General features: G+C 38.1%; 1 protein-coding gene across 1 annotated transcript; it reads right to left on the bottom strand.

Annotated features, from left to right (window-relative positions):
* Positions 1–1,184: 1,184 nt before the first annotated feature.
* triap1 (TP53 regulated inhibitor of apoptosis 1) lies at positions 1,185–2,097 on the bottom strand. Its single transcript, XM_084400782.1, has 2 exons — positions 1,825–2,097; positions 1,185–1,678 (listed from the first exon to the last, which is right to left on the bottom strand). Exons 1-2 carry the CDS (start codon positions 1,969–1,971, stop codon positions 1,601–1,603), a joined length of 225 nt encoding a protein of 74 aa, XP_084256908.1. The 5' UTR covers positions 1,972–2,097; the 3' UTR covers positions 1,185–1,600.
* Between the last annotated feature and the right edge of the window lie 15,905 nt (positions 2,098–18,002).

Below are 18,002 nucleotides of genomic sequence, written 5' to 3'. Positions count from 1 at the left end.
GCGGGGCTTAGTTTACTGCGTGTCTGCGTCAGTTCACATAGAAACCGCGCGAATTTCAGCTCGGCTTCAGTGTTTGACGGTAAAAGAGTGCGAATGCGAGGTAAGATTTGAATAGCTGTTTTACTATATAAATGATAATCAAGTGTTATATCCAGTGATGCACACTACTATACTTTTTTGTCAAATTTCGTGTTGAATGTAAAATATAGGCTGAATCATTCAATACAAGAAACATGTACCACGTACGAATAAGAGTGAATGGGTATACATCTTAAAATACACTTATTATTTGTTAATAGTTCAAATTGATAAAAACTTGTTATTTTACTGGTCTTTTTTAGTGAAGCTTCGAAACCTTTGCGAATCATGTTTCGAATCAGTGATTGATTCAGAGCGCATTTCAAACTGCCAAAGTCAAGTGATTCAGCAAACGATGCTTCGTTATGTCATAAGTTTCGACGTTTTTATGGTTAGAAATATGGTTTATTCTTTACTTTTTTGATGGGCGCGTTACTTTTGTGAAGCTTCGAAACCTTTGCGAATCATGTTTCGAATCAGTGATTGATTCAGAGCGCATTTCAAACTGCCAAAGTCAATTGATTCAGTAAACGATGCTTCATTATGTCATAACTGTTTCGACATTTTTAACGGTCATTGATCTCTCTGAACCCATGGATCCGTGGAAATATGGTTTATTCTTTACTTTTTTGATGGGCGCGTTACTTTTGTGAAGCTTCGAAACCTTTGCGAATCATATTTCGAACCGGTGATTGATTCAGAGCGCGAATCAATCAAACTGAGTCACGTGATTTCAGTAAACGATGCTTTGATTCGACACAACGGTTATTGATATCTCTGAACACACGGATCCGTGTCTATATGGTTTATGGATTCTCATCTAATCAGTTATATAAATTTGTAGACATTTAGTTAGTCTCTTATTGGCCTGAACCAAGCTCTCCATAAAACAAAAACAAGACTACAGTAATAAAATAACACACGATACATACTTTACATACTTTTCATATTTAACGGTATGATTTTGTTAGCGGCCATTAATAATTACACTTTAAAAAATTGCAAGTAGTTTGTAAAACGTGCTTCTATCGATGTTTTCGTTTCAAAAGCTTCGAAACTGAATAATTCAACGCTTCGTTTCTCCCATGATGCATCACTACCTGAAATCCATTTATATTCTTTAATTATTTAAATAACATTACACTCCCCCCTCCTAAAACAAAATGGCATTAAGGACAGAAGTTAAATACTTGTTGGCTTGCGTTTAAAACAATTAAAGTAAAAAATAATGCACATGTATTGTTAAACATTTTCTGAGGCACATTAAAGACAGTCTGCAAACCAAACACAACTGGTTTCATTTTAATGCACACATGCATTTCCTTGCATGTTTAAAAAAAGCCTCAGTGATGCTGACAGCTCAAACATGCCAAATAATCCCCATTTAATAATTTAACAAGCAATGTAATGTACAGTCTCAAAAATGTGTGTCCATCAGAGTCAGCGATGCAGTCTTTGTGTCTGATGCAACACGTTCATATAAAGCAAAGAATAAAACACGTTCAGGCGAACATCAGGCCAATCAGCTGTCTGGTTTCTCTCTGTTTGGGCCCATGAACTCCACACCTTCTATAGGGATGTCCTTCTCCTTGATGGCTTTCTGTAAACACACATCAGAGCATCAGTGATTGACAGCAGATTTATAGGAAGCTCACAAGGTTTTGAGACACAGTCGCACGTGTTTTCTCACCTCCGAGGGCTGATTCACACTCACATACACTATTGTTCACATGCACGGATATGTACCTGGACACACGTGTGGTATTTGTGGAATAATTCGCTGCATGGATCTGCGCTGCGGTCTCCTTTGAGGAATTTCTCGGCAAACCAGCGGTTAAAACACTGATCATACTCGCGCTTGAGCTCTGTGCAGCCCTCGCCGACACTGTTCATCTTCTTATCCCAATGAGACGACACAGTTCACGGGTTTAAGGTTGTCTGTCAGAGGAGATCCCGCTGTTTATTCCGCAATCTCTCTTGACTTTGCCGATACCACGTGGTCTCGCGTGGCGCGCGAGGATGACGTCACTCAGCCGCCGCGTAATAAAAGTCTTCAAGGATAAAACGGGACCCAGTTGATTTAATGTTTGGAATTAAGGTAAAATATGAATAGATATGTTAAAAAAAAATAATAATAATAATAATGTGTAAAACAATTTCATTCTTCACAAAAATAATAAATAAATAAAATAGAAAAATATTTAATAAAAAGTAGGAAAGTGCTGAAGGTCAATATTTACTGTAAAAGAACAATTTCATTCTTCACAAAAATGATAAAAAATAAATAAATAAAAAATAGGAAAGTGCTGAGGGTCAATATTTACTGTAAAAGTAGAACAATTTCATTCTTCACAAAAATTATAAAAAATAAATTAAAAAAAGTTATTAAAAATAGGAAAGTGCTGAAGGTCAATATTTACTGTGAAAGTAGAACAATTTCATTCTTCACAAAAATTATAAATTAATTAATTAAAAAAATAGTTATTAAAAGTAGGAAAGTGCTGAAGGTCAATATTTACTGTAAAAGTAGAACAATTTCATTCTTCACAAAAATAATAAGTAAAACAGAAAATAGTTATTAAAAATAGGAAAGTGCTGAAGGTCCATAGTTACTGAAGAAATATAACTATTTAATTATTTACAAAAATAATAAATAAATAAAATAGAGAAATATTAAATAAAAGTGGGAAAGTGCTGAAGGTCAATATTTACTGTAAAAGTAGAACAATTTCATTCTTCACAAAAATTATAAATAAATAAAAAGTTCATAAAAATAGGAACATGCTGAAGGTCAATATTGAGGAAATGCATGATTTTTTTTTTGTGATGTTATGCATTAGTATTTAATTAGTATTATGCTCATTTCATTATAGTTCGGTTATTAAATGTTGTATATTTTATATGTTTCTAATATTGTCTGTACAAAGGTATGTATTTATATTTTCCCACCCACGTTAAAGGTACAATATGTAAGAATTTTGTATCAAAATATCCAAAAACTACTTGCACAGTGTTATATATTTCTTTCAATTGTGTACTTACGTTATCCTAAATGTTTCCAAGAATTTGTAAATTCAGAAAAACTCACAATTTTAAATAGTGCCTGTCCCTGACTCCCTGTTCACTTGTCGCCTGTCAATGATGTAATATCTGCGTTATCCCTGGTTTCCGCTCCTACTACTGTAGTAACCATGGCGACAGACGTGGACAACTGCGTTACGTCTTTTGTTCAAACATGGACCATGGCAAGCAGACTTTGGGAACAAAAGGAGACCTAAAACGAGGATCAATATTAGTGTTAGTCAGGGGCGTAGCCAGGACATTGTTTCTGGGGGGGCCATCTTGGGCCAGTCTTTTATTTGGGGTGGCACTTGATTGTCAAAAACTACTATTTTAAAACTCACGCACCGCGTCACTCAGAGTAGCGGTTTTCCCGCGGCTCGTCAGGCCATAAACAATGGATTGAACTTCCTTATGGACACTAATAATGTCTTGATAATCCATGTTATTGGGATGGGTGCTTAGATAATGTGCGAGTGCGATGTGTCATGATTATGTGAGGAGTTAGGGACCTTAACTTGAGACGGGGATGTTTTTAGTGCAAATGACAGTCTAAAATGGATTTTACGCGTCGCGAACGGAACGCTTCAGTTACGTGCCTGGTGTAGCTTAACCCTAAGGGCTCTTACAGAGTCAACGCATCGATACGCATACGCGCCTGCAAGGCTACGCATCGCTACGCTTCAGGCCGCCATTATGCGTCTATTCGTAGCAAAATGTGTCGTCCCAGTTTTTGATACGCGACGCACCGTTGTATGCAATACTATGCGTTGTTGGTGGGGGCGATACTGCAAGTTGCTTGCGTCCGACGTGTAGACTATGAAAGGGAGCACGTCGCTCGCGTTTCTCGCGTTGACTCTGTAAGAGCCCTAAGGGCCGTTACATAGTCGCCATAATGCGTCGATGCGTAGCCAAATGTGTCGTCCTAGTTTTTGATAGGCGTCAAATTCGACGCTTGAACATTTTGAATCCATTCGCGCGTCCAAAGCGAAAGCGAGCTTTTGAAGCGAAATAGACGGGCATGCTATGATATGGAAAGCCATGAGGGCCAAAAACACGTGAATTTTAACATGTATTTCACGCGTATTTCACACGAAAGCCAAATCAGGTTCTTATACCTGTCCTGACCTGAGCACAAGCTCTCATTCTAATCCTGAAAGTCTTAAATACTTTATATATAAAGTCTTAAATACCATATTTAAGTCTTTAAATTAATTTAAATAGTTAATATCACCTGTGTACTCAATTACTGTTTGTCTGATGAGTGCCCAATCTCTGAACAAAAAGGTTTCAATAAGTGCCACCTGCTTGTGATAGCTGTAAATGTAAGAACAACACAAGTTCACGTTGTTTTCCAAAGACAGATATTGATTACAATTGTCTGTATCTTATACCTGCATTGATTGCTAACCTCCACTGTAACTGATTTCCCCACACAAATGCTAATGCTTTGATGTTAAAGCTAGAATGTCCACTAATGTGTTTATTTACAAAAAGGCATGAGTGGAGAAAAACAAGGCACTTTTATTTTTATCAAAATTTTCATAAAACTGCAATTTAAATATATTATTTCTATAGGTTATACAAAAAAAGGACAAAATAAATAGGCTGCTGAATAAGCTGATCTATAGCATGATAAATGGTGGTAGAACGGTACACCCCCCTAAGCTCACAGAAATGGTTAGACCCAAGTCTTCAGCAGCCAATTATACTGACCTGTTCAAACAGATTTTTAACGCGTATTTCACGCGTATTTAACGTGTATTTCACGCGCTAATTTGTCACGCGTAAACAACGCGTATTTAACGTGTGAAATACGTGTTAAAATTCACGTGTTTTTGGCCCTTGTGGCTTTCCATACTATGACTCTACTACCGCGTTGTGTGAGCAGTGTATTGCATTTCACGCATCGTCCGTGACGCTTGTGTCTGCTTGTGTCCACTGTTTTGACTATGAAAGGGAGCGCGTCTCTCGCGTTGACTATGTAACGGCCCTAAGTGACACATTGACAGCTCACTAGCCAGAGATAATATACAAGTTTGCAAAAATAACAGCAGCAGCCCAACTCAGCTCACTCTGCCACCCTTCCTCTATGTTGACACATTCTTACACATTAAACTGAGTGAGAAGATAACTATATAATCTTATTTCAATTATGCTTTCAAGTATCACCAACTTACTCACCTGTTAGTTACAGTGGTATCCAGTGGTTAGCTGCTAGTCTACATTAAGCGCTGTCAGAATGCAGGCACGTTATGTCTTGCACTGTTGATGGGGGTTGCTAATATTGGGCTTGTAGCGTAAGTGACAAATTACTTGATAAAAAAAAAAGCATATATTTCAGCTTCCTTTAGACCGTTTCTGTTCAGGAGGTTTTTTTTTTATTATTATTTTTTTTATTAAATTAATTTCCCCCCTCCTCAGACTGGGGGTGGGGCCGTGAGGTTGGGGGGGGGGCGAGCCCTGACCAGTGGTGGCTGTGGCTCCGCCCCTGCCGTTAGTGATGGTGAAATGAAGCTTTGTGAAGCACCCTCGACTGTATTGTAAAATGGTTCATTACTCTAAGCTTTTCAACACGTTGCACACTAACGACATCTTGTGGTCAAAAGGTGGAAAAGCTGCCTTTCTGTCCCAGAAGACCAATCCATTTTTTTTTTTTTTTATGTAATAAATCACTGTGCTCTGTAAACCACAAAGCAATCAAATGAATCCTCATAATTCATGTGTAAGTGTTGATGTAGTTCTTACGCAATGTATGAACAAACAACTCTATGAATGAATTTATGAAGACATTTTTTTATAAATGGGACAAATGAACTTGAACAGAGACAATTCTTATGAATCTGCTTTGATCAACAAATGCAGCCTTATTCACATAAACTTTAGCCTCAATCCTAATCGTATGAGTTAATAGGCAAGGCTCATGTAGGCATATATAGTCAAAATAAAATAAAATGAATGTGGAATGGTGAAGTGCTTGTAAACTGGGGAGGTGACATTTTATTTTGTGGGTAATTTAAGAAATTAAAGATTAAGGGCTAAGTCTATTTCTTTTTGTATTTACTACTACCGAAGAGCATGACACTCGAAACCTGCTCAAGGGGTTCATGCTACTTTTTAATCTGAATACGAAGCAGTCACGTGACTGTGTGTGGAAACGAAGTTTCGGACGTCACAGATCACGTGGTTACGGCAAAACGAATCAAGCTCCGATACACTGCTTCAATGTGAGATGTTTTGTTTTTTGATACAAGCTTCGAAGCCTCGGTGCCGAACGTCACATCACTAATTAGCGTGCCATTTTCGAGATGCCGAGAGCTAGCGTCCACGACTAACTTCGTCTTGACAGACGCACAAATGTACATAAAACTAATCAATGTTATATAGCTCAACATGATGAAATGTTAGAATATGATCAGTATGTTATTGTAATGTTGATCTAGCTTACTGCTAGTCTCATATAGCCAACAAACTAACACGTAGAATAACATAACTTTCAACACACTCAAATGCAGTTTAGTGTGATAGTGTATCGGGTTGGGCGATGTCTACCAATTTGTCATCAGACGATGTCTACAGTGAAACATCGCGATGGACGATGACTTCGCGAAGGAGGGGGGGAACGTAACATTCTCATTTTCCACTAGATATTTTCCTCTACATCTCATCAGAAATTTCGATGTTGGCACGCTCTGCATCAGCTGACCACTAAGGAGCGAATGTACAGTGACGTGACATGACTGCCAGATTCAAACTGTGCTTTCGCACTATGACTGGCGTTGAGCCAAAGACGGACACAGGAATCTGATCGATACGGTACGCAGCACATCGCCTGAAACAACGATCATAGTGTCAGGACCGCTTCCCACGTACCGACTAGGACATGAAAAGTTTAGCAGATTATTTGCGCTAAATGAATGGTTAATGTCATGGTGCAATGAGCAGAAACTGCTCTTTGTGAATAATTGGAATCTGTTTTGGGAGCGTCCTAGGCTTTTCCGTGCCGATGGCTTACACCCAAGCAGATTCGGAGCAGATCTTCTGTCGGATAACATCTCCAAAATGTTAAATACCTTTTGACTAGTAACCAAAAGTCCAAATCATAGTCTCTGCTGCACCAATTTAAGTGATATAAATACTAGTGTAGAATATTGCATAGAAACCGTGTCTATTCCTCGTTTAGTGAGATCAAATAATAAATCTACTGCAGGATCTAGGAAAAATCTAATTGTTATTAAAACAGAAAATGTTGCTATTAGTAAACAAAAACAATTTCTAAAGCTAGGTCTTCTAAACATTAGATCACTCACACCTAAGGCAGTTATTGTAAATGAAATAGTCACAGATAATAGCTTCGATGTACTTTGCCTAACTGAAACCTGGCTTAAACCAAATGATTATTTCGGTCTAAATGAGTCTGCTCCTCCTGGATACTCCTATAAGCATGAGCCCCGTCTGATTGGTCGTGGCGGTGGTGTTGCGACAATTTATAGAGATATTCTCAATGTTACTCAGAAAGCGGGTTATAAGGTTATTTCGTTTGAAGTACTTGTACTAAATGTTACGCTCTTAGATGTAAGAAAAACATCCCTATTATCTCTAGCCTTGGCTACCGTATATAGACCGCCTGGGCCTTACGCTGATTTCCTAAAAGAGTTTGCAGATTTTCTCTCAGACCTATTAGTCAATGTCGATAAAGCATTAATTGTTGGAGATTTTAACATACACGTAGATAATCCAAATGATGCGTTAGGGGCTGCGTTTACAGATTTATTAAATTCATTTGGGGTCAAGCAAAACGTCACCGGACCAACTCATCGTCTTAATCATACACTCGATTTAATTATATCACATGGAACCGATCCAACCGATATAGATATTATACCGCAAAGTGATGAAGTCACTGACCATTACATGGTAACTTGCATATTACGTACTGCTGTAATATGTCATGCGGCGCCGCGTTATCAACCAGGCAGAACAATCCTTCCATCCACCATAGATAATTTCTCAAATTGCTTATCTGATCTGTCTCAGCTGCTGCCTGAACCCAAACAAACAGATGAACTAGAAGAACTAACTAGCACTATGAGCACTATTCTCTCTAGAACATTGGATGTTGTTGCACCTATTAGATTAAAAAAGGTCAGAGAGAAAATTAAAGCACCGTGGTACAACAATACTACGCATGTTCTAAAGAGAGAAACCCGTATTTTAGAGCGTAAATGGAAACAAACTAATTTAGAGGTCTTTAGAATCGCGTGGAAAGACAGTATGTCACGTTATAAAAAGGCCCTAAAAGCAGCCAGGGCTGAGCATCTCCGCAAACTAATAGAAAATAACCAAAATAATCCAAGGTTTTTATTTAACACCGTGGCTAGACTAACAAATAAACAGACATCACCCGAACAAAATATCCCGTTACAGTTTAGTAGTAATGATTTTATGAAGTTCTTCACTGAGAAAATAGAAAACATCAGAACCACAATTGTAAACGTTCAATCTTCAGTTGCGCCTTATAATTCAGCCTTAATTATCACCCCGCAAGAACAATTACAGTGCTTTACAACTATAGAACAAATAGAGTTAAATAAACTTATCACTTCCTCTAAAACAACAACATGTTTATTAGATCCGATACCAACTAAACTACTGAAAGAAGTGTTACCTGTAGTGGAAGAGCCTCTCCTTAATATTATTAACTCATCTTTATCTTTAGGTCATGTTCCAAGAACATTTAAACTGGCAGTTATAAAACCTCTCATTAAGAAACCACAATTAGATCATAATAACCTAGCAAATTATAGACCCATTTCAAATCTTCCATTTATGTCTAAAATATTAGAAAAAGTGGTGTCCGCTCAATTGTGTTCTTTCTTGCAAGAAAATGATATCTATGAAAAGTTTCAGTCAGGATTCAGACCGCACCATAGCACTGAAACTGCGCTCGTTAAAATCACAAATGATTTACTTTTAGCTTCTGACCAAGGCTGCATCTCAATACTAGTTTTACTTGATCTTAGTGCTGCGTTCGATACTATAGATCACACAATACTCTTAGATCGACTACAAAATTATACTGGTGTTCAAGGACAAGCATTAAGCTGGTTTAGATCATACTTATCTGACCGCTACCATTTTGTCTATTTAAATGGAGAAAAATCGATCATAACTCCAGTAAACTATGGAGTGCCGCAGGGATCTGTGTTAGGCCCTCTATTATTCTCAGTATATATGATGCCACTTGGAAATATTATAAGGAAACATGGAATTAGTTTCCATTGTTATGCTGATGACACTCAAATATATATTTCATCACGGCCAGATGAAAACGCTAAATTATCCAAATTGACAGAGTGTGTTAAAGATATAAAAGATTGGATGACGCGTAATTTTCTTTTATTAAATCCAGACAAAACAGAGGTACTACTTATCGGTTCAAAAAACCGCCCACAAAACCTCTCGCAATACAACTTTAATATAGTAGGATGTCCTGTTACTTTATCCTCTACAGTAAAAGACCTGGGTGTTATACTCGATTGCAACCTGTCTTTCAAAAATCATATTTCATATGTTACAAAAACCGCCTTTTTCCACCTTAGAAACATTGCTAAGCTACGTAATATGCTATCAGTTTCTGATGCAGAAAAGTTAGTTCATGCATTCATGACCTCGAGACTAGATTACTGTAATGCTTTATTAGCCGGTTGTCCTGCATCCTCAATTAACAAGCTACAGTTAGTCCAAAATGCCGCCGCTAGAGTTCTTACTAGATCAAGAAAATATGATCATATAACACCGATTTTATCATCACTGCATTGGTTACCTATAAAGTTCCGTATTAATTACAAGGTATTGCTACTGACTTATAAAGCCCTAAACGGCTTAGCTCCAGTCTATTTAACGGATCTTCTATCGCCCTATAATCCATCGCGCTCTTTAAGATCACTTAATTCAAGGCTTTTGGTCATACCTAGGATATCTAGAACCACCAAAGGAGGGAGAGCATTTTCACATTTAGCTCCAAAACTCTGGAATAGCCTTCCTGATACTGTTCGTTGCTCAGACTCGCTCTCCCAGTTTAAAACTAGATTAAAGTCGCATCTCTTCAGCCAGGCATTCATATAATATTTTTAATCTTACAGTTCAAATTACAATCCGGCCTCTAGTTAATAAACGCCAGAGGAGAACTGGCCCCCGACTGAGCCTGGGTTCTCCCAAGGTTTTTTTTTCTCCATTGGGTCACCTGATGGAGTTTTAGGACACTATTAGGTCACTTGATGGAGTTTTTCGGTTCCTTGCCACTGTTGCCTTTGGCTTGCTCAGTTGGGGATATTCTGGGGATATCTAATTTGATTTTATCAATAAATTCCACTAGAAACAAACCTTGTTGTATTATTTTAATTTAATACTGTGAAGCTGCTTTGATACAATCTGTATTGTGAAAAGCGCTATACAAATATACTTGACTTGACTTGACGCTCAGCGCTTGTCATATATCACAACTATTCAGTGTTTTTAACCACATAATGTTTATTTTAGGTTTCAGACATTTAAATACATTTTAATGGGGGCGTGTATCGCGATGCCGGCTCAACATCGTGATGTCTGTCAGCCATTGCGATGAACGATGGCATCGTCTATCGCCCCAACCCTAATTTCTATTTCAAATAAACGTTCTTCTTTTTAAGGACTAATGAGAGTTTATTTGACAATAAATAGATCTGAGACTGACACTGAAATAGAATAAATAAATCTATCATAAATAGAGTCATTCACCCATTCAGAGTCACGTGATCCTTCTGAAATGAGTCTCTCTTTTTCTGTCAGGTGTATGAAAGGTGAAGGGTCAGATGATCAGATGACGCTCTGAGCTGCTCGACACGTCCTCAGACAGACACACACAGGTGAGAGTTTCTCCAGCTCAGAGAGACGCCCGTATCCGACTCTCGTGCGCCGTAAATCTGCTGTGAGGACTGTGATGAATTGGTCACAGAAATATCCGGCTGTCTGAGAAACCCGAGAGACGCTTTGTTCCCTGTGACCCCTTTAATGAAATACATACAGTACATGAAAAAATATACATAGAAATAAATACATATACACATATATATATATATATATATATATATATATATATATATATATATATATATATATATATAACAAGTATATTTAAAATAAATACTTTGTATTTATATAATACTGAGGGGTTTGGGGTTGCAACAGGAGAGGCTACAGAGGTATTGGCCGTGTCTGAGGCGGTGTCTGGACTGCTGGGCTACCAAAGAAATAAGGTAATGGTGAATCATTAATAACAATATCACATTACTATGTACATTACAATTCTCATATCAAGTGATCAATAATCAATAACACTTCAGGCTACATAGTGTTGTTAAAATAATTACAAATGCAATTGCAGCTAACCTTTAAACCTTACCATAAGAATTATTATCGGATCAGCATCAGGACCAAACGATGCAACCACAACAGGAGGGTCCATTGAAGGCCTGGCACCCAACACCTCGTGCATGTCCTCAAACAACTGCCATGTGGGAGTAGGGTTGTGCCGATGGACGATATCATCGTCCATCGTGATGGCTGACCGACATCACGATGGTGAGCCACCATCGTGATGCCACGCCCCCCACCCTGTGAGACCAGCCCAGTCTCACGGCAGTTCGTGTTCGTGTGTACACCAGTGGTTGGGAACCTGGCTCGCGAGCCACACCTGGCTCTTAGGCAAAAATCATGTGGCTCGCAAGGTCTCTCACCCTTTACCAACGAACGATAAAAAAATTAAGACGTGCGTGTTCAGTGCTGTTCGCGAGTGTCATGAGTCACCACAGCAATCAACTAACCACTTACGTTTCTGTGGTAACCTAACAGTTACAGCTCCTGCACTGGGATTCAAGCAGCTGCTGCTTGTTTAAGGTGATGGCGAAAATCATCTTAGAACAGCAGAGAAAATGTAAAAGTAGGCTATATAAACTTTAATATATCCTTTTATTGAAATGGGTGCTTTACTGTTCAAAGAGACATTTAGAAACATTTCACCCGCTGGCCGCTGGTACTTTCACTTTTGCCGCAGAGACCCTTTATGTCCTATAAATGTATCGTATTGTTGATAATCCGCGCGGATTTCAGTTGACGATTCTGTTTAAAGTTATTAATAATAAAACATGAATGAATGAGAAAGAAAAGAGCAGGATGTGCTTTATATTGAAAAGAAATATTAAAAGCGCGATAAGTCGCGAAAGAGACCTGAACAGGATGCTGTGCGTGCGCTCTGAGCGCAACACAGACAAGCATATAGTCTTTGTCTTCGGTTGCGAGCCTAAACGGCCAAATAAACATAAATATTTCAAAATGCCAAGCCGAGTATTCCCGTGGCGTAAACACAGTAGAAGTAGCTACTCTCTTTCTCTCTTCGTGATGGTCAGCGCGATTCCGTAGCACTCTGTGACGAGTGAGAACAATTTTTCCTGCTAAAACCAGTGAAGTGAACCTAGGACTTTGCATTTACATTAAACTTATATCACACATCAAACTATTTAACAACTCACCAATTAAAAATTAAAAACATAGCTTCATTAACGTTACCAGGTAACTAACATTAGAAGCGAACAAGCCTGTCGGCCTGGCTACCGAGACAACATGCTAGCGGCTGAATTAACAATCTCTTTTTTTTTTATGATTGTTTTGAAGAAAATCACCATATTAGGCTACAATGACCATAGCATTACAACCATGGTTATCGTACATTTTACGAAGAAAACACTTACATTTGTGACTTTCTTTAGCCGTTTGTGAAGCCATGTCGCCGGAGCTTCGCTATGCATTCTGGGAACTTTCTCGTAGCCCTCCGTTTGGAGTGTGCCTCTGAAAAATCTCCGTTTCGAGGGCTATGTAGCCCTACCCCTTCGCCCTATCCCTCTATCGCAACAAGAACGCGCAAAACAGAGGGGTAGGGGGGCAAGGGGTAGGGGCAAGGGGTGGGGCCAAGGGGTAGGGGCAAGGGGTGGGGCCAAGGGGTAGGGCCAAGGGGTGGGGCAAGGGGTAGGGCCAAGGGATGATTTGGGATTGAGCTTTAGAGGCAGTGTCAGTCTCAGAGGCAGTCTCAGTCTCAGAGGCGGTGGGAATCTCAGAGGCGGTGGACGTGGGAGTCTCCAACACTGGCAAGAGAAGGCAGAATCTATTTATTTTTATCAGTATAATGGTTACTGGGATTAAAGAGGTTCATACTTAGTAGTTGATTTCTATGTTGGGAAAAATAGTAATTCAGTTCATCTTTAAATGACAAGAATATAATAGTATATAATATAATAGTATATAAGTATATAATAATGCCCTTTCATCATTAAATCATAAACCAGAAATTAGTGGTGGGTTCAAGTCCACCTTAGTCGAGTCCTAGTCAATCAAGTTCGAGTCAAGTCTGAGTAAAAGAGGGCCAAGTCCAAATACAACTAAATACTACTATATGTCATTAAGTCAATATCTTAGACCTGTTTTAATCTTAAAAGCTTTTTAAAAGTAAAGTCAATTTAAAAGTAACAAAAATAAACCTCTATTGCATCTTGCCTTTTTGATTTTACATAATAGTATCCTGCTGAACAAATTACAAGGGGAAATTATGACTTTAGTGACAAATTCTAAAAAATTTTACTTTTAAACTTTACGTGGCTGAAAACATGGCTGTGAGAGATAGACTTGCAGTCTTTAAAATAGGATGCAGAGTGTATAAAGGTCATAGATCACATAGCTTTCAAAACTCACAACTTTCAAAACTGTTTTACAGGGTTTTTGTCTACTAAAATGTTTTGGGAAAGATGTTTTGTCTGCTGAGCAATCCATGCTTTTATCCCTATACAGCCTCATTTTAACTCCTGTCAAAAATTAAATATGAATGTAGGCCTATTTATGTTTAACAAATCACATTATTGATAGTTTATTGTATGGATCTATTCTTTCAAATGGGATTTTTTTTTTTGTTAGGACTCTTCCCTGCCTGCCTACATACTAGTGCTTGCAGACTAGTCGAGTAGTCGAGAGATTGCCTACTTCACAGGGCTCGCAAAATTTCTAAATCGCTGGTAGTAGCCCTTCGGCCAGGCACACTTCAGATTTTGGTATCAATTTTTAATGTAGAAAATTGGTTAGGAGTTAAACCATGAATCAAAAACTTTTTCAAAACACAAATATCAGCAATTGGATATAAAATAATCAAATTAGAATCATCAATACAAATATGCATCTGGTTCTAACTGAACTGAAATGTGTGTGACCAGTATGAACATGAATCAGTCTGTGTCTGCTGCTCAGCCCCCAATGAGGGTATGATAAATAAAAATATAAAAAAAGGTAACACTTTAGTTTAGGGTCTAATGCTCACTATTAACTAGTTAACATTAAGATTACATTATTAACATGCAGATGGCAGGTTTTTATCATCACTGAGGTCCAAATGTATAACAATTGGATAACAATAGCTTTAAAACCATATCACGCAGCTGATTTATTTTTCTCTCCTCATCAGCATCACACTCTTTTTCTCTTTGTTTTTCTCTTGCTGTCTCTTCCCCTCCTAAAGCTGAGCTTTGACTGAAATAGGCTTTTCATTTTTGTCTGTCAGTGAAGAAAGTAAACATAGGGAAAGTAAACTGACAGGTTGATTATGAATCATTTTCTCAGACGCGTTCATTTACTGAAAGCTACTAGGAAAGCTAGGTAGCCTAACTAAGTTTATTAAATTCATTCACAATATGTACACATTCATTATTGATCTTATTCCTAATTCAGGGCCATAGACAGGGCTTTATAATCAAATAGGCTAGGTCCTACATTTAAGGTTGTTAGGGGGTTCACATTTTTTATTTCTCTGATATGTGCATTTCAAGACGTTTGAAGGCCATAAAAAGGATAAGAAATAGCTTTATAACCATGTCAGCGGGCAGTAGATGATACCTGCTCTCACTTCTTATCCATCACTCTTTCTTTTTCTCTCAGTCTCCTCATCTTGCCCTGTCTCTTCCCCTCCTAAAGCTGAGCTTTTTTTAATTTACCGAAGGCTACAAATTGTATTATATTAATTCTCAACATGTACACAATCATTATTAATCTTGTGCCTAACATGATGAAAACGGCTTTGTTGATGTTTCTTGTCCCCTCACAATGACAGTAAACTAATTACATTACACGAGTCACGTTACATAGGCCTATTTTCAGTTCAAAATGGCGAAATTCGACAAAAGTATATTCGTTTGCCTGATTATTTTTGTCATTGGTTTAACATTTATGAGGTTTGTCATTCGTTTAACATTTATGACCAAAACCGGTCAAATATGAAATGTTGAGTTTAGCTACTTACATCTTATTTCGCACTTGACCGTAAACCGAAGCGTCGAGTCGCTCTGCTCCAATTCGCGCTCAGCAGCTCCTGTGAACATAAAGCCCGCCTACTTTGATTTGATTGGTCATCTCAAATATTCTGACATTGACAGACCAATGAGGCTCAGATGAACAAACACATACACACCCATCCACCCACCCTGTCCTCTGTTTCTGACGTGCGCTGTGCTCGGCGCCGCTGCGGATTGAAGATGAAGAACGCGTTGCTGAATCGGATTATAACAAGACTGAAGCGAACACTGTTTCAGATAGCCCGTCGGGCAGGCCGGTTATGCATTTTAGTAGCCCGACTGGAAAACACAATAGCCCCGGGACGTCGCAATAGCCCTGCAGTTCAACCACTAGTCGGCTCTGTCAGAAACAATGGTCTACTCGAGCGCCCATTATCCATAAATTAAGTCAAAATGGCGAACGTCACCAACAGACTACGTTGCCAACTCTGTAAGGGGTCGTTCACATATCGCATCTAAAAACGCTCTCCTTCTTTCCACAAGTGCTTCCGCTCCCATGGCGTCTGTCGTTGCTGTGCAACCATGAACCGCGCTCTCCATGATGACGAGGAAGTATCAGTAAAAGATGAATGATTATATATAATGAATATATTTATGGCGATGAGAAATAAAAACCCGCCCTGTACAGCTATGATCAGCAGAAATATTAGATAGAATGGAAGCTTGTCTTGATTGATTAGAAATAGTACATAGAATGGCAGCTGATGGAGTCTAATGAGCCTCTCCAACTGTCAAAATTTGAATTTAGTTTGGAGTTAGAATGAAAGAAAGAAAGAGGGGGAGAAAAAAAGAGCGAGAAAGAGAAAGAAAAAGAGCAAGAAAGAAAGAGAGATGGGAAGATTAGTTAGAAAGAATGATTAGTTAAAAAGATAAATAGATAGATAGATTAGTTAGGAAGAAAGAAAACTTAAATGAGTCTCAATGAATTAGAATTAGTACATAGAGCGGCAGCTGATGGAGTCTAATGAGCCTATCCAACTGTCAAAATTTGAATTTAGGCAGTTCAAGTTTAAATAGTCTTGGCTCAATTTGAACATTCTGCAATGAAAGTCTATGGGATTTTTCCAAGTTTTTAGCAGCAATTTTAGGAAAACAGCAAGTCTGATCAAAATAGATAAAGCAACTCGAGTCAGAACCAGGGTCAGAACAGTCTGAAGGTCTAGTCTGAGTTAAGTGGTTGTAGCTTGAACAGTTTAGGAGGACTTGCGTGGAGAAATTTATTCTAATAATAATAATAATAATAATCTTAAGTACAATATCTTCCAAGCCAACTTAATAACAAACTTGAGCGCGCAAAAGACGCGATATGTCAACGGCCCCTAAAAGCGGACATTGCGTCTGAAATGAAAGGCAAAAACGGTTATTTATTTGGCTCAGTTTGTTTGTTAGCAAGATTTGTTCTGCTTGACAACGTATTCATTCTGCACATTTTGCTCGATTGCATATTCTGTTAGATATAGGCCTAAAAGTCTGATATTTTCAATCTGCAAGATTGTGTTCGAGACTAAGTTTGCACGGTCGTCTTGAAGATTCAGCGTTCTCAGCAAACGCCAAGCCATGCTGATGAACAAACTTTCACCTAATACAATGCAGATGGAGGCACCAAACAGGACAAAATGATCAGGAAGACAACTGGGGTGGCATTTCACAAAATATCAAGGAGAGCGCATTGTTATTGTATCATCTGTCCATCTGAGCATATATCCAAGGAAATAAAGGAAATAATTATTTAGGCAGTAATTATCTCCATTGAATGTGTTTTGATGAGTGCACATTTTATATATTTTAATTTATTTATTTTAATATTATTATTTATTTATTATTTGTATATCTAGGCCTTGCAGTCATTCTTGATGAGGAGGAAGATGCTCTGTTCAGGACGAGCCCAGCTCTGAAAGGTATCGTGAAATACTTCATTTTCTAGTTCTAGTTTTTCTTTTCTTTTTTATTGATATTATTTATATACTGATTATTACGTTTTACTATGGTAAATATGGTTTATGCAGGTGTGTCTTGTGTATATAGTAGGGGTTGCACGACTACGGATTTCAGCTAGTTGATTTCTTATCAAAACAATACTCGAGTTAACTATAGTTGTTTAAAGGAGTAGTTCGCTTTATAATTAACATTTCCTGAGAAATTACTCTCCTCCATGTCATCCATGATGTTCATGTCTTTCTTTCTTCAGTGGAAAAGAAATGAAGGTTTTTGAGGAAAACATTCCAGGATTGTAGTGACTTCAATGGGGTCCAACGGGTCGAAGGTCCAGATGTGAGTTTCAGTGCAGCTTCAAAGTCTCGACACGATCCAGCCGAGGAATAAGAGTCTTATCTAGACAAACCAGCGGACATTTTAGAACAAAAATAAATAAACATTTATATAGTTTCTAACCACAAATGCTCATCTTGCACTAGCTGTGATGCGCCACACATTATGGTC

Source organism: Rutilus rutilus (genome assembly GCF_951802725.1).
Source record: "Rutilus rutilus genome assembly, chromosome: 25".
Taxonomy (NCBI): Eukaryota; Metazoa; Chordata; class Actinopteri; order Cypriniformes; family Leuciscidae; genus Rutilus; species Rutilus rutilus.
Note: the sequence above shows the minus strand (reverse complement) of the source record. Positions and strands in the feature narration are given on the sequence as shown.